The 18,901-nt window shown below is 39.1% G+C and overlaps 1 protein-coding gene across 1 annotated transcript; it reads left to right on the top strand.

The window, feature by feature from the left end:
* Positions 1 to 12,856: 12,856 nt before the first annotated feature.
* On the top strand, positions 12,857 to 18,484 carry LOC140245069 (thialysine N-epsilon-acetyltransferase-like). Its single transcript, XM_072324665.1, has 4 exons — positions 12,857 to 13,240; positions 16,139 to 16,318; positions 16,682 to 16,722; positions 17,722 to 18,484. The coding sequence occupies exons 1-4, from the start codon at positions 13,117 to 13,119 to the stop codon at positions 17,947 to 17,949; spliced, it is 573 nt and encodes a 190-aa protein (XP_072180766.1). The 5' UTR covers positions 12,857 to 13,116; the 3' UTR covers positions 17,950 to 18,484.
* Positions 18,485 to 18,901: the final 417 nt, after the last annotated feature.

The raw sequence follows: 18,901 nt of genomic DNA, 5'->3' as shown, positions 1-18,901 counted from the left end.
TCTTTTCGCATCTTCAGCAAGAATAGGATGAGGGGATGGGGGGGGGGGTGGGTGAGGGTGAGGTAGGAGGGGTTTGAAGGGAGAAAGAAGCTGGGAGGATAGGATGGATGAATTTGTACCCCAGTGGTAATTATCAGGTGGTTTGTCCGACACCTCCAGGGTGGCACTCTTCTTCAGCGATGCTTGTATAGCTGTACCTTGTGCTTTCGGAGTGAGTTTGTGTGTGTGCGTGTGTGTGCATGAGTAGTATACACAGTATGAAATATATTTTATGTTTTTCTAGTCTTCTTTCTTGATATCATGATGTTATGATATTATGCACAGGCACCTGGCATGATATGTGAGATGTCGGCATATCCATTTCTCCAATATCATATACTTAGATCTACTGTATGTACATGTATCTGTGCATATTTGGACATTTGATAAAAATTTCAGTCTATGTGTTAGTTCCAGTACACAAAAGATGAAAAGAAGAGATTAAAGGGATCGTACAGTTTGGGTTGAGACCTAATTTCAGGTTTCTAACATTTTTTTGTGAGATAATGAGAAACCTCTTATGAAATGTGAAAGAGCATGTAATTCTATGAGGAATTCAACGTTTATTTGATGAAAATTGGTTTTGAAATGGATGAGATATCCCAAAAAGAGTGATTCTAATAAAGTGTGGGACCCACACTTTATTACGATCGCTTTGTTTTACTTTGTTTTTGGATGTTTCAGTCATTCCAAACCCGATTTTCATCAAACAATCTTTGAATTCCTCTTAGAATGGTATGCTCTGTACTATATCATAAGTGTTTTCTTGGTATCTAGCAAAATGTTAAAAGCCCAATTCTCATCTCCACCAATACTGTACCATCCCTTTAATGCATTATTACCACCACTATATAGTAAGCACTAAGAACAGAGTCATCATGTGGAGTAAAGTATGGAGTCATCGTGTAGGTAGCACTAAAAATGGAGTCATCGTCTTACTATAAATTCATTGTCCAAAATAGTGGAGAAGACGCTTGATGTGTCAAAAGTTTTTGGAATATTCAATGAATACATTTACATAACACTTACACTATATTTTGTCTTTTGTATTGCATTGATTGGATATATTGATTAAAAAAAAACAAAACCAATAATGACTGGAATATAATTTAGGAATTGGATGCAGTGTTCCATGATTTCCTTAGATTAGTTAAATAAGATTGGAATATAGAGTAAAAAAATACATTGTAAGCATCTTCAATGTCTTTAAATTTGCCATGTACAGACAGGATACGTGTAAACGGAAATAATAAACAGATTGTATCAAAAGGAATTATTTGTGTTGAAATGGGTGCAACAAATATCCTACATAAAATGAAATTATCTATAAAAGGCCAACAATTGGTTGGAGTATTGGAGAAGCCTATCAAACAGGGAATTAGGTAATGGAATCAACTTCCTGTGAACTTGAAAAATGTGTAATTCGCTGGATTTAAGATGTTGTGCGTAGGTGTTGGACTGAATGGCATTTAATTTTATTGAATCTATTGAATGAAAATTGATAAGAATAAAGTAAGAATATTATTTTGCTATGAATGGATGGGGTGGTGGGAAGGGTAGGTTTTGGGTCTCCTTTGTATTCTCTTCAATATATTATATTCTTGGCTTTGTTTATATATTTCATTTTTGTTATTATTCTATAATGTTCCTGTATGTATTAATGCTTTCTTTATCGGCATGGTAGACCAGTTGAAGAACAGCCATTGGCTGAAGCAGGACCCCTGTGAAAATTAAAATAAACTGAACTGAACTGAAAATGTAATTATAACACTTGGTAAATATCTCATATGCCAAGTACTTTTCAAATTCTGAAATGGCAAAATTCTAGAATTATGTTTTGTACTATTCCCTGCACATAAAAGCGTACATTCTTTCAATTTTGTGAAGTAGGCAAGAAACACACAATAACTGTGACCTCTGAAAGTTGCATTCAACCAACATTTTGAGGATATTTGATTATGAAAGTTCACTACAAAATTACAATCATTATCAAATTACCATGACAGGAAAAGAATTTCTCTGCCAACAGTTTTGGCTTAATATGAATGACAAGGAGTAAATCCATACACAGCATATTAAATGCCCACTACATTGGGGACAAGAGGGAGGAAAAAATTCTTGCCCATATGAGATGTGTACGTGCCTTTATGAATGAATGAATGGCTTGAAAAAGAATTCATCCCAGTTTCCATGGTAACAAAGCTCTGACATCCTACAGTGTTGCTAAGGAACATGGCCTGAATAGAATAGCTGAAAGCTCATGAAAGAAGTGGGGGGGGGGGGTGTGATGTTAGTCTGGTCACTTCAGACTCGGTGTGCATCAGAAAATAGCCCTCAAACATTTAAAAACACCCCAGTTTATGAATACATACCCTACTGCAATGAAACAAAATGAGAGCTTTGGACTATTGAATTCTTTGCAACCCATTCTGGATGAGATACAGCATAAGGTGTAGCTCTTAAGAATTAGAGAATAATTCATCTAGATAAGGAATGACATGACTCATCATTACATAAAGTAAGCTTGTAAAATAAGCTTCAACTGTTGATAGCAATTGGGGAAAATTATCCCCCCCCAAAAAAAAAAAAAAAGAAAGAAAAAGAAAGAAGAGTTGAGCTTAAAAGCAACAAAGAATACTTGGAGCACAGAATTTCACACAATTTCAGCTCTCAGAAATTATTCTTTGCTTACGGACAAAGAGTAATATGTGATTCAATTAAAATGAGCAGTGGTTATCCACAAAAAGAACTGCATTGAATTTACAAAAAGTGTACAACTCTATAAAAAGGATCTATTCACACAATTTTTAGGACATTTATTGAGTCGGTGTTCTTTACATGTGGGTTTTGAAGACGAAATTGTGGACACTTGCGAGCCTGGAATGACAGGCTAGCTGGATTAACATGTTGCCTTTTTGGGGGGCGATCTTCATTCTGCGCACGAGAGAGTGGCATCATTTGGTTTAGCGGAGACGAACCAAAGCTGACACGGATCAGGGGGAAAATCGATGCGGATTTCTCATAGCCGAGCACTGCACACCCGGCTGTGAAATGAATTATCTGATTCACAGGTTTAATCTATCAGATTTACAGGGCGAACACTTCACATGCCTCAGCTAATCACAATAATAGGGGGAAAATAAACTGACAAGACAGTCACAAACAGGCTGCATTTTCATGCTTGCAAGCACTTCTATTTCCACTGTGACACAATGCAGTTTAAATTCATATATTGTAATAGGTCATATACCAGTGCTGGAGGAGGGGATGTAAAACTGTACAAGTAGAGCTCAAGTTTGAGTTTAAATCTACTATATGTAGATTCTTCCATTTATCATAGTATGAAGTATGATATTCTATACAATGTACAGTGTAGGTACATGTAGTATTAAAAGCACTTGTGAAAACACTTAATGCTTTTAATTAATTGTCATCACAGGAGATCTGTCGACCAATATCCTTATATTACTGATGACAGGGTAAATAGATTTCACCCACTACGAATTTCACTTGATTACCCACTATCCAGTGTAATATCATAATAGACTAAAATCTGTTCTGTTGACTGAACACATTAAAACAGAAAAGCAGCCAAATAACTCCATTCTAACTATAACGTTATACATTTGTATTGAACGAAATTCATTTCTAAATGTGCTTAAGCATACTTCACAACCGAGATGCACATGTTGTATTATCGTACGAGAGAAAGTACAGCTTTTCTCTAAAAGACATAATTTCTTAAAAGTCTCAAATCTCAAACCAAGCATGGAGAACTTTTCCCCTGTCCACTTTTGCTCCAATTCTGGATGCCTGGATGAGGTTTGAAAAGTTCAACATCTGATACAGGATTGATGAGGGGAGCTCAACTTGACCTTGCATTCACTATACTTCATAATGCTTGCATTTATCAGTCTGTACTCTGATACACTTGCATGTTTAATGGATCACATCGTCTGAAGAATATGTGTATTGCCAAGGATGGTCCGACATGGAATATGTTTGAGAATCTCTGTAATGCATTGGAAATTGCGCACAAAACAGGCTCTTGTAAGCGGCCCCATTTGAAGAAGAATATCAGGCAATTACATAATTCTTTCAGCCAACTGCCTAGTCAACGCGTATACAGGATTCATACCACAATTCAATTCAGTGCATGCACAACAGTTCACCGTTATACGCTATTCTATAAGCCAGTTCGCAGTTCCACTTTGCGCATGAGCAGAAGAAAGGTCATTCATACCAGCAGGCATCTTGGTTTTTAAATTCACTGGGATAAGCATCTGTGATGTAATGATTATTCATGTAATCCTTATAAATGTTGCTTGCCAGCACATTCACCATCTGACAGCAAAAGTGGCATTTGGCGATATCAATAGAAAGAGATTGTCAATACATTCAATGCAAAATAATGAAATGGATGCTTTCCTAAGTGTTAATTGATGGATCATTCTGGTGATCTGGTCTACGCAAGTTCATTCTTTGTTTGAACAGGTTCAATGAATTCCATAAATTGTTATGTAAAGCTTACGCATTATGTTTCTCTAAAACGAGTGAAGTGCCCCTAACCGACTGAGAAAAAAAAAAGAAAAGTCATTTGGACCTATGTGCCCATGAGTTAAAGGGATGGTCCAGTATTGGTGGAGATGAAAATTGCGCTTTTAAATTTTTGCGAGATACCAACAAAACACTTATGATATAGTACAGAGCATACCATTTTAAGAGGAATTCAAAGTTTACGCTATTTGATGAAAATCGGGTTTGGAATGACTGAAACATCCAAAAACAAAGTAAAACAAAATGATCATAATAAAGTGTGGGTCCCACACTTCATTAGAATTGCTCATTTTTGGATATCTCAGCCATTTCAAAACCAATTTTCATCAAATAAACATTCAATTCCTCGTAGAATTACATGCTCTTTCATATTTCATAAGAGGTTTCTCATTATCTCACCAAAACATTAGAAACCTGACATTAGGTCTCAACCAAAACTATACTATCCCTTTAACTTCGAACTGGCTTTTATTTTAGTTGCATACAGTTGATTGAAAGCCTACAAAGACAGAGATGTACAGCGTGTAGTCTGAAATGTCATTTGCAGTCAGCTTTCAGTGAAGACTTGTATTCATTTTGTTATGACGTTGGTGCTCTTTAATTTTCATAAAACACAATTTCTAGAATGTTTCAGGAATAAAATGCAAACTATGAAGTTTTTTAGCAGTCTGAATCCCCCCCCCCTTCCGACAGAGACACACAGAGAAAAGGAGGGAACGCTGTGAGAAAATGAGGGCATTGACAATATTATTCACCGCAACGCCTCGAGTTCCCCTGCTTGTATTTCAATTAACATTTGGGGGCCATATCATTGGGTTACATCAAAAATACAGCTACAGACACACACACACACACACACACACACACACACACAAATACACATACACACATCAATTGCATACTACTTCAGGGTTTGGCTATTCTCAAAATTGGCAGGCATCACCTCTACATGTGTGATTCTCAGTGAATACATTCACCACATTGTAGTCATATGGGCCCGAATTCACGAAGGTGGTACAAACAAAACCATGGTTTAAACCTTGGACAAAAACCATGGAGTGCCAACTGTCGCACGGAATATTTTGTTACGAAATTGGTCATTTCGTCGATAAAATGACAGGTTTCGTTAACGAAATTATCATTCCGTGGACGAAATGTTCATTTAGTTACAAAATGTTGTCATTTTGTTACATAATTTCATTGACGAAATGACTGATTTCGTGACGAAATATTCCATGCGACACTTCGCGCTCCATGGTTTTTGTCCATGGTTTAAACCATGGTTTCATTTGTACCACCTTCGTGAATTCGGGCCATGGTGTCCAGAGGGTACAGAAAAAAAAAAAAAAAAAAGTATGACCAGACATTACTAGTGCCTGAGAAGCTCAAGTACTCAAAGCTTTGAAATACATTGAAAAAAAAAATCATATGACACTACTCCACAGAAGCATTTGTTATGTGCAGTATCCATACCACTGGGACAGTGCATTGTGCATTAACATTAGTGACAACCGTAGCACATGTATACACCATACATGTATACTGTCAAACATGACATATTCGAGGCATGAAATTTTTGCAAATTAGAGCCAAAGGCCTTTTTCGCAGCAAGGAATTTTTGTGAACTGCCACTGGCATTTAATGCATATACATGTAGTACAGACAAGAACTTTTGCATGCATCTTAATTTCGCAAATCTTGGCGCTCGCGAAATTCGCGAAATTCAAATGCACGCGAACATTCCTTGTTTTACAGTATACAGAAAATTATTAGTTGGTTTTTCCTTTTTCTTTTTCTTTTTTGGTAGGGTTTCGGTAAAGGCAATGACTATGTGTGATTTTCCTATATTACTCCCTATCCTCAGTGATATCAAACATTCATGCTTGTAATGTGGCAGGTATAAACCCCTAAACTCTCCTTGTACAGTATACATAATATGCTCATCTAGATGAGAATACTAAGTAACACTGTGTACTACGAATGAAATTCAGTCAACACAATGGTCGATCATGATGGGACAGAGGAAAATGCACCTGCTTTAACAATATTTTACTTTGGCGGCATTCATCTTCTCCGCATTACACAGGAATAACATGTTTGGACTTGTACATAGGACTTTTTATCAACTTAGCCAATTATTCCACCTGAACTATGCCATTGACTTACGGTGTATACTTAGAGCTGACTGTATAGTGTAAATGGGCACTGATACAATTCCTTCTTTTTTTTTCACTTTTATTTCAAGGATCATTCATGTCTTGAAGATCATTGTGTGTCCTAGTCATCCACTTCTCATTTCATTACAATCCATTACCAATATTAAAATTGGATCAGAGAAGCATATGGATTTTTACATGAAGTTTGGCACGTTTTCTGAGAACAATTTGGCAGATATACCAAATTAGAGTAAAGTCCTAGCATCTACTTGTACCACTTAATTACAATCCATAACAAATAACTGTCTTTTCTCGAAGACATGACATAGATAAGATTGTCTATAAGTCTTTCATAGAGAGATCCACTCTATTATGTTCTGATGAAATAAAACATAATATATCACAGAACATAACATGTGAAATTAAAATCAGAAGAGAGAAATGAAATTTATGAAAGTTTACACAGCATCTGACATGTTTTCAAAGAACACTGTTGACAATTCTGCCACATTAAAGCAAAATTAGATGAGGGTAGATGTTCTAGTTTTTGGAAATATCAAATACACCTGCACATAATGCATCTATACTGTATACAGGTTGAATCACATTGTTCTATGACTGTTTTATGAAATCATGTAACACAACAAACTTCACTAATTCACATTATTTTATAACATATTGTTTTAATGATATTTTTTGTTTCACTCAATCTATTCACTGAAATCAACATTCTGAACAAGGAGTAAAGTTTCAATGCTGATCATAACACTAAATGCTTTGCAGGTCTAGCATTAGAAATCCTTTGATATAATTGTACGAGTATGACGGTTTTTCAGCTAGTTCTAACTCTGATGAAGTTTTCCTTCACTAGGAAGAGGAAAGAATTTAAGGTTGTTTCAAAGTCTGCAAAATGTGTATATATAAGCAGGGCTTAGACATTCATTGTAAATAAAATCACCCAAACCATACAAAAACTGTAACTATTTCCACTGAATGGTGAGCAGGGGGGCCTTTTCTGTGATAACAATGAACATACAGTGTAGCAGGGGTGAAGGGATGAAGACTAAAATTGCTATCATACCAGGGGGGTATCCAGGATTTTTTTCTGGGGGGGTCGTAATCAAAATTGTTGGACCTTTACCTTTGCGAGGGAGCGGAGCGACCGAACGGGGGGAGGGTGTGGGAGGGGGGTGTCCCCCCTCCCACGGTAGGGAGTTTCTGAATATTATATCTTAAAATGGGGCCATTTGGTGCATACAAAAGTGACTTTTTCGGCATGGCAGTGCGGCTTAGAAATAAGGTAAATTATGGCATATTAAAACTAAGTTACGAAATTTACGAGGTTTTTGACAATTTGCTGGAACACCGGTCACTTTTTTTTCCCAGTTGTAGGCCTATATAGAGTAAAAAGCCCTCAAAAAACAAAAATGTCTTTTACAAAAAGTGGACCTTTTGAAAATTTGGGGGGTCGTACGACCCTCCCGACCCCCCCCCCCCCCCCCTTGCATACACCCATGCATACAAGAAATATGATTTGATAACAGATAGGCCTATTTCTCACCCTAGAAATATTGTCCCTTCTGATGCTACATGTACAGGTACAATGGGATATGGCACATATAATATAGCAAAGATGGGAGCTGCTGTGAACAAGAACTGTATCACTAGTTTTCCATTCTAACCCGCTGAGGACGGACTGATTTTGCTACAACATGCATTTCCCATAGACACCTGTCCGAGTGAGTATACTCGGGACCCATCCTCAACAGGTTAATAGTATAATACACATTAGCGAAAGGTTTGTTTGTTTTCAAAGCTGTGTTATGACCCCAAAAATCTCATGTCTATGTGGCAGTTGTCAAATTTGTGACATCAGGATAGATTTTACTGTTACTTTGACTGACATTACTGTTACTGTAAGAGAAGTTTTGCAATGAAGTGTACACATACACGATCTAGGTGCGCCATTTGCACAGCGGGCAAATATGGAGTATTAAAAACAAACAAACGAACAAACAACCCTGGATTACATTGCATTATGGTGGCTCAGCAAGCATATTTTTATGTCTGTCAGTGTCTGTGCCTACAAACGATTCTAGATATGTACACCATTGTGAATTTGATTTTGATCTACATATTGGAGGTTACTGGAAGAGGCTGGTAAATGTATATTTAACCGTTACATAGATCTAGCATCTGCCCAAATATCTCCTTCAATTAGGGTCTGCATTGTTTGCTTGCTTGTTTGTTGTTTGGGGATGGGGCATTCTACTTTCTTTCTAGCCTTGCACGACTAGGCCAGGGCGTACATCAGGCACCTTGTCCAACGCAGGCAGACAATAATATTTTCTACCAACAATGGATACACAAACCCTCCACTCCAGGCGGTACACCCATGCACTGACACTGACAGCTGCATACGGCTCTAGCGCTCTCGCCGATCATCTACCCGGCAAGTAACCCGAGAAGGGTGCGACGTGTGTCCCCATCGGGTGTGCAGGGACGTGGTCGCCGCTGTGTGTAACACTCCACGGGATTTCGCTTTTACACAAAGGAATATCTTTTTAAATAGACAATAGATACACTCACCTTTTGATCACCGGTATTTCTGGCGAGAAATGTTGAGAAACAGTATGTCAGCAATGCCACAACATCCACCAAAGCTAAATAATTCCAGCAAAAAGTCGCACAACGCGTGCCTCTGTCACTGGTACTCGTCTCAACCTTCAGCTAACTGCTACAGTTATATCCAGCAGGTACAGGTTGACAATGAATGTAGCATAGACACGGTTACACGTACCGCCGCTGCATCGCATACCCGCCGGTCTGGGCAATGGGTGGACTAACGATACGTTCAGGGTTGGCGCGGCGGCGACGACGGCGGAGGGCGCGGGTAGAACTTTGGAACCAACAGAGGGCGTGCTGTATAAACACAATGGACAAATCGGGACTTTCCCGCATCGGCGCTTCCCTCAAAATTGAAGTACAGTGTACGCGGGACGAGTACTTATAAACGGTCCTCTTGACTGTAAATGGGACAGCCCGGAGACAGCCCTGCGCGGCAGAACTGATAACATGACGAAGAAAGAGCCCACGGCATAAAACGAAAACAGCAAAAAACAAAACAAGACACACAAACAAAAAAACGAAACGAAAAAGAAAACACCCTAACTTCAGGCAGACTATGAGAAAAGCAACAACAACAACAAAAAAGATAAGACAACAGATTAAACACATTTTGTAACAAAGTAGCAGTTCTGCGGCAAGCCAACACTAATTGGTCCTGCTCAGCACAGCTTGCGAGATCGAGATTACACGCATAATCATAGTTTCGACTTTTGAAAGGATTATCTTGACTAGGAAGGTTAAAGTCTTAGGCGCATGAATATTATCTTTTTTTTTTCTGACTGCTAATTTTGTTTCCACTAATGAAATAAAGTATTTTGTCTCGAGGCCAAGGAGTGGGGTTTTTCCCTCTTCATGCTCCGTTACCCGCGATGGTGATCCGTGAATGTGTAAAAGGGGCTAGCTTGCTAACAACAGGCGCAGAGCATTCTGTATGCGCATGAGAGCCGTCTTTTGAGAGTTTTGATTTAGCTATAATAGGAATTAAACGAAACCTGCTGGTTTGGGTCGAGTGATAGGACAATTTGGAGAAACAACTGATTTTCGTCAGCACCAATTAGGGGTGCTGTCATGATGGGAGCAGTTCTTGGAATGGAACCAGATTTTCAGGTCTTGCAAACATGTTTCAAGTTTTGCAGTGACGGATAACAATGAAGACACAATAGGTTTAAAAGACAGATAAAAATCAATTGTATACCTTATGTTGAAAAGTTGTATAACGCCACGAACTTAAGCCTATGCATTACTTGTTTTATAAAATGGGTCTATGAACGATTTTCCATTACCTTATGCATGGGTGAATACCAGTCAGCTAAACGTAGAACTTGCGCAAAAGCCAAGATGCCCGACGAAATGTTCCAAGCATAATTCTGAATACGAACTTAGATATTGTTTTGTACAGTAGATAAGTGATTGAGTGCGCTATGTAATCGAGTGCGCTCTGCTGAAGAATCTAGATTGTTACGTGAAAATGCATTATGTTTTTTTTTGTTGCACTTTTTGCCCTCCAGTGCATAACCGTAAAAATAAAGAGCGCACAAGTGACTAAATTTCAACGCTTCTGATTGGCCACATTCTTGAGTCCACTTTATAACGATTTTTTAATCAAACGCAAGTCCAGATGTTGATTATGTCATTACGTGTATGCCCATATACACTGAGCGCATCAAAATGTAGCTAATTTGGTAAAACTTCACATATAGATCTTATCATGCACCTGATAATGTTGATATCTTATTGAGTCCCATATAATCACATTATGAATGCCACGCAGAATTTTCATTACACATACTGGGAAATATAAATAAAATGAATACACCACACGTACAGGCAAATTCCCTTTGACTTACACAGTTGAGTGTTGTACGGAAATTTAGATGCATGTATAAAAATCCATCATAATGGAAATATTTAAAGCTGAATACAATAATATTGTACAATCGTATTGTAACTCAAACAGATGAAATTGCATACAATTCCTTTAAGAGACAATACAGAAGCATTTGTAAGTATATAAAACTAAACACGACTATGTGTTGTCATCGTCCAGCACATCCTTTACTCAGTCTTACGTTGTTGCCTCTTGTTCCTGCTTTCATGTTGTTGGAACTTTACTCTTTACAATATAACGATGATAATTTGGCGGTGCTGAAAAGGACATTGTATATCTATGATTCAGGGCCTACTCTACCAGTAGGAAGGTCCTGTATGATTGTCATTATTATCATAAAAAGCATCGCAAAGAGCCTGTCAGGTATTGCCAGTATTGATAGGGGGATGAATCATTGTTAAATCGTTCAATTCTAGTCCAAGGATTCAAATTCAAATTCAAATTCAAATTCAAACTTTATTTTCACTTTCTTTCTTCAACAGAATGTATAAGAAACAATATCATGAACTTTACATGCGACTCGTTGTAAATATATATAACCAGACAGGATTAACAACATATTCTTGTCTACATGATCAGTAAAATAAAGATACATACACTCTATATACACACACTGTACAGGCACATCGTGAGATTCGATCCCAGGACTTCCCGTGTCAAAGATCCAGGCCATTATTCGCTACACCACATTATATTTGGACTGTTCAACATGAATAGACAGGCTAGGATGTGTCGGGACTTTTCATTTTTATCGAGCAAAAAAAGGTGAAATGAAGTATTTTCCAAGCAAAGGCACTCTAACAAAAATAAAACAAGAACACGACGTCAACATGCTATACGTGTGATAAAACTTACTTACTAAAGAGATACCGACAGCAATGATTTGTCTTTCTACCTTTCAAAAGATTAGTCCTACACCGTTTTTAATTCTTTATTCGAATTTCGTTCAGTGCCACGGAATTCACATTCACAAAGATAAAACAAAACATTATGCACAAACATTGTACAAAGATTATGTCAAAAGTTACAGAACCAACATCATGATTCATTTGATCGATTTTTTTTTTTTTTTTGCTGTTTAAGACACATACATTCTCGAAAAGTGCAAAAAAACAAAAAAACAAAACTGGGGACACAACATAGTTTGCCCAAGGCAATTTGGCACATTCCACTACTCGTTTCTGAAAAATGCATCTTTCTTTATTGCGATAAATTGATCAACAGACACTAAAAAATCATCAGAAATCAAATTTAAATTGAGTTTAGCAAATTAAAAAAGAAAAACAACAGGCTCCATGCAGTGTAGGTGCGGACTGTACTGCAATCAAGAAAAACGTGCAGAAAATTCCGAATTTCACCACCCGAACAGTCTGCAAAGTACTACAGTATTTGCCCATATGCAGGTCCTAAGCATGGAAAAAACACGGGCAGGTGCACCACGTACCCTCAAACGTCCCAGGACCCAGGGCCCCCAAAAGGGTGCCCGTGCGAGCAAGCAAGCAAGCAAGCAAGCGCGCGTGCACACACACACACACACACACACACACACGACACACCCCGTATAGCGGTTTCATGCAAAGTCCCCGCATGCAGCACAGGGTATACAAGGTCAGATTTATTTCATTTCGCATGTCAAGAAGGTCTATGAATGATGGACTATAATCTCATGGTCAGGTATAAAGATCGACGGACTTCGCTCACCTTCATTGTTATCGTACCATGAAGGAAAGAAGACTCGCAGAAGGAAACTTAAAATTGCAGCTTACGTTTTCGCCTGTGAGCAACCTGTAGCCAAGTAACAGCTAGCTATTCTCAAAACTGTAAGGGGTAGGAGAGAAAGGAAACAAAATGCAGACATCTTGTGAGATTCGTCGAGGTCGGATGGACGATGCTGAGCCGCTTTTCGACCTCATCAGAGAGCTAGCGACGTTCGAAAACATTCCACCCGAACGGTTTTACATGACGGTCGAAGGTGAGTGTGATAGCAGGTAGACTGCTGTTACCACGTGGTTACAATTCTTTCACCAACAATATCCATAAATTTCGATTTTCCTTTCACATCAATACAGACAATACTGCAACAATGACTTCAAAAAGAAAGAAATTAAGAAACACCGGACAGTACCTCTTGAATATTATAAGGCACAGTAAATGATTCTCATGTTTTAGCGGTGCTAATTCATTGCCGTCTTTCTCGCTAAACCAGCTTTGATTTTCAAATCGACTCATTGTTACGACGCCATGATTCCACCCACTGACCAGCACCGATGGTCACGGGCGAGATTTTTGCGAAAATCGGATGATGTCAACTCAAGGTCTCGAATCCTATCGTAAATAATATACAGAGTGCCCAATCCCGTATATCCCTTCGCTTTGTCCATCGCTGTGTCCATGCTTTGTCGCTGACTCAAATATGTCTGGAAAACTTCAAGAAAAATAAAGAATTCTATAACTTCATAAACTAAAAGGTCCTAAAATGTTGATGAGGACAAATTCTCTGTTTTACGTTGTACTTGTACTTCATTTGGCAGGATACGCTTCCCACTGGAGTATTAGAGGGTCGAATCGACGAATAGATTTAGAAACCATGAGTAGTTTTTGCGTGGTAAAACCGTCGTCTTCCTTTAAGGACCTTTGAGCCGAATTTCAGAAGGAATAAATAAATCAGCCCCTGGAAATTATTATCAGGGCGGAAGGGAACCAAGCTGTTTGACATAGATATGAAATTCTGAAGACATTAAGGCTTCCGTATATCATTTTATGTACATTATGTTTGTTGTGTGTCTACTGAGAACTATTATAACAAGTGTGAGACATTGAATATGCGTTGAGCTATAATCCGACACTGGTCCGAAATAATGTATCCTGCACTTCGCATTATGCGTAGTGAGTCGATGTGTGTGATGGAATGATATTTGGAATATATCCCTCCGTTTTTATGTCTGCTGTCTATGGATTCACTATATGCCAAGAACTGAAGCACCTTAAAAATGAAGTTTAAGTAGTTATGCCAGTAGACCTGATATGCTGCAAACATGAAACTCAAAACAGCAGAGAATGAGTAGAAGTGAGATAAGAAAAACAAAGTCTTCCTGCTTCACAATTACAGTATTCTCTCGTAGATCTGATACTTTCAACCCAGATGTTTTGTCATTTGCATTTAAGTCGAACATCTTTATGGAAGGTTGATCCATGGATATTTGCTGTTTACTGCTGTTCAGTTTATAGTCTGAGATCATTGGCATTTAGTGCGCTTCTGAACCCCTCTGAGCTCTGTATGAACAGACAGGGGCCCTGGAGCGCTAAGCTTTGACCCTATATCCGGCCTAGGCTCAGGATCGCTCCTGTAGCACCCTAAATTCTGTAATGTTCTGTATAGCACTCCAGAAAGAGCATAATTGAAGCAGGGAGGTGGAAGCTCCACGTCCCCGATTGAAGTGTTTCTGGAGCGCTCCTGCATGGGCCCAGCTGTGTGTATGGGAAATGACCGGGTAGTAGTTTTGACCAAGTGGCGACTCGGGTTTTCTAAATGTCTCCTGGAGACCATACTAGCTCAGCCAAGAAGGCAGCTCAGTAGGCGAGCCTATATACTTCCTTGATTCAGCCGGGTCTCCCGGGGAGTATCCGGAGAAATTCAAACGTGTCCGGTGCTTTTGGTCTCGGAAACAACTCTGAGACTAATTTTGCCCGTGACTGGAAATTAAGACGATTCACCGATGTCTCAGAGGCATCTCCGCGACGTCTCCAAGACGTGCTGGACACCAAGGGAACTGAGGATCTCTTTGTGGCGACTTCCCCACGACGCTATTTACCCACTTCAGAGACCACGTGAGCACATACGTGCTGGCATTATCAAGTCGCATTCATTCCCGGTACAAGCCAGGTAGGCCTATACATCGATCTCGGTCAAGGTCTTCATTATTATAATCGGAGCTTGTTCCTGCTGCTGCTGGTTCTCCGTCTACTGCCTTGGAGGTCCCACCATCTTGTCTTGCCATAAGGGACAGCTCCAAATCCAGGTAGGCCTATACATCGATCTCGGTCAAGGTCTTCATTATTATAATCGGAGCTTGTTCCTGCTGCTGCTGGTTCTCCGTCTACTGCCTTGGAGGTCCCACCATCTTGTCTTGCCATAAGGGACAGCTCCAACTCCAGAGTAGTCCTGTCCCTCCAATCTCCATCGCATGACACCCAATTCCAGGGCATTGGGGACTGGGGAGATTGGGGCAGTTGTAGCAGCATCAGCCCAGTTTGTGGATGGTAAATCAGCTGTTGACACTGGAGAAGATGAGGTATAGATGTCATGCGATGATCGGACTAGCAAATTATATTGGTAGTCTGGACTCATCTCGGACATCGCCCTGGAGTCTGTCGAGCACAAAATTAAAAGCCCTTATTAAAAAATCTCCCGAGTCGCCTGAGTCGCGACGACGTCTCTGCAAATGAGAGAGGTCCTCTTCTTTCTAATTGCTATGACGATAACGGGGGCGCTGTGGCATAGTGGATAAGACTATGCCACAGCATAGAGCTGTGCTCGACTCCGGATTGGAGGACCCGAGTTCGATGCCCAGTGCTTACTAGTACGTCTTTGGACAAGATGTTTTTACCCACAATGTCCCTCTCGACCCAGATGTATAGATGGGTAACTGGCAACGCTATGGTAGTAATAATGGCAGGGGCCTCTGGTAGAGCAGTGGAAACGCTGAAAAGACTTATCTCTGGATAAAGAAGACCTTATCATTATCATTATCATTATTATTATTGTTATCATCATCATCATCATCATCATCATCATCATCATTATGTGTAATGCTATATTCTTGTCCTTTATACCGCTGCATCTTCCAATCTTTCCCATCTTTGTTGGCAGGCGTACGGGACCACGTTCTCTCCGACAGCCCGACCACTTCTTGTCTGGTGGTGGAGGACATGAATTCTTCCACCAAAGAGCCCGAGCTCGTAGGCTTCGCCATCTATTGCCATATAGTCCAGTGCTACTATGGCAAGACCGCCTTCCTCAATGCTGTGTACGTCAAGAATTCACACAGAAGTAAGTACATGTCCGATGACGGCTACTATATCGAAGGGCAGGGGTTGAAAATCAAGATGTATATTCCCCACAGGAATAGTTACACCACCACACTGTGAAACTGTTTAGACAAAAGCTTTTATCTGAGAATGTATGAAACAATTAATGGTTTATAGAGGTGTGATTGTGTTAATTATGTTATAGGTAAACAACACCTGGCATATTATGATACACCTTTGAAATAATTGTCTACGGTTAGAGTATAAATAAAGCTCATGGATGCATATTTTGATATGTGTTATGACAGTTGTGTACGCACATAAGAATGTATATGGATGTATTAATTTTGTATCACCTGTATGTTTGGGATTATTTTCATCTCAGAAAAAGGTCTTGCAACGGCGTTAATTCAAACAGCAGCCAAGGTGAATATTATCATTTATCTATTCATTTATTTATGTATCTATCTATTTATTTTGTTTGCTTGTTTGAAAGAAAGAATGCAATTCAAGTATTAATGGATTGATACCATTTGACTTTAAAGGTCCAGTTTACCTTTGGGAGCAGTGATTTCAAAAATGTTCAAGATATCACATTTGATGCATATGTGTAGGTCTGTTGTATCATAAAACATCCTACCATATTAAATATTTGCAATAAAACCTAAAATATAAGGAGATATCAGGGTTTTTCTCAGTAAACCGTAACTGTATACGGTTTAGTCTGGAAACATTTTTATTATAACTATTGTTCACATTTTGTGTATTTAACAACACTTAACATCGATTATACGGATTCAAATTTTGACAGTGGTTGTTTCTATCCCTAACTCACATTTTAGAACTATTTTAAAGCACTAATGCTTTCATCTGCAAATGGTATGCCTTTAAGGACCACGCAGCTGCAGATTTGTGCGTCGGGGGGGGGGGGGGGGGAGGGTTGGGGCTGACCTTCAACCACCATCCCCCTCCCCCCCCCCCCCCCCCCTCCGTCCGGCAGCACCCTCAAAAACCCTTAACAACGTTCCGCTGCCATGAGGTACATGATACTATAGTAGTGATAGAATAAGGACATAAGTCTATTAGTATATATTGATATAAACTGGTAGATGACGTGAAATGAATGAACAATTTTGTCTTACGCGACTTTGAACCTGCTTAGACCATGGACCCTGTACAACAAAGGGTCCATGCTTTTTTCTTTTCTTTTCTTTTTTTTTTTGCATTATACATTACATACATTATTTTACACCTTGTATATTTTTTTGTATACTTTGTTATGATACATCTTTCATGACTGATCCCTATTCTCTTGTTAGAGACTCTATTGAGACTTGTGGAAGGCATATATCATAAAGATTAATTGACTGTGTGAAAATTAAACCTTTATAGAATAGTTTTCCCTTTCTTTTTATATTTTTCAAGGATGTCAAGGATTCGGGGTGTGTTTCCATGACTTTCAATGTCTACAAGTGGAACAAGGACGCTGTTCGATTGTACGAAAAGTTGGGGGCGCTCGACCTATCTGCGGGAACCGATCAAAACATATTCACTTTCAGGCGCGAACAGCTCACCGCGCTAACAGAGATGGAGACAGCTGAGACTTGTGGAAGCCTGAAAGACAAAAACAAGTGCAAGACTGAGGAAAACTGACACCGAGCGTAGGCCTACGACACCATCGAGTCATACGGCCCACGAGCTAGACATTGAAAAAAATGTCCATGAGTCATACAGCTCACGAGCTACACAGACACCAAGCAAGACAGGCACACTATATACATAGCTATACACACGTAAAATAGGTCCATGAGCTATAGGACCTATATCAGGCAAATGAGGCCCACGAGATCAGCACCAGGCAAAAATGGTCCATGAGATTACATAAAGCCCCGTGATGTAATGTCGAGCCCGTGGGCCTCTTTTTTTCAGAGTGTCATAGGCTGTGTGACTCGCGAGTATCGAGCTTGTAACGGACATACTATAAGGCATCGTTATCAAAGTGAAAAAGGCACCCTTTTTTAATGGTATACGCGTTATACGAGACACGTTTATTATCTCTGTCATCTTTTCACGGAATACATTTTGACAGGTACTTTTTAGTTAGTGCACAGGTGAGTCCTATATGTGCAAAGTGTATATCGAGTGCCGGAGTGAGATTGACAAAATGACAGATATACGGACAGATAGACAAATAGATATAATATATATATATATATATATATATATATATATATATATATATGTATATATTATATATAATCACATACATATACATAGAGAGAGAGACAGACAGACAGACAGATATATAGATAGACAGATAGATACAGATGGGCTGATTTAGATGTATAGAGTGAGAGATATGCATAGATAGATAAAGATATGATACAAAGAAAAGTGGAGAAGTGAGAATGAGGGAGAGGGGATAACAGAATATGGAGAAAGAGACATACAGACATACAGACAGACGGGGGGGGGGAGGGAAGAGTGGTGCGTAGTCGATCTGAAATAAGTTCATATCATAAACTTTCGTAACATAAATCTTACACTGAATGATAGTATGCGAAATATTTCGTGGCACCAGAAGTCACAGTATGATATAACTACG

Source organism: Diadema setosum, chromosome 22, assembly GCF_964275005.1.
Source record: "Diadema setosum chromosome 22, eeDiaSeto1, whole genome shotgun sequence".
Taxonomy (NCBI): Eukaryota; Metazoa; Echinodermata; class Echinoidea; order Diadematoida; family Diadematidae; genus Diadema; species Diadema setosum.
The sequence above is the reverse complement of the archived record's forward strand: the minus strand, read 5'-3'. Positions and strand labels throughout refer to the sequence as shown.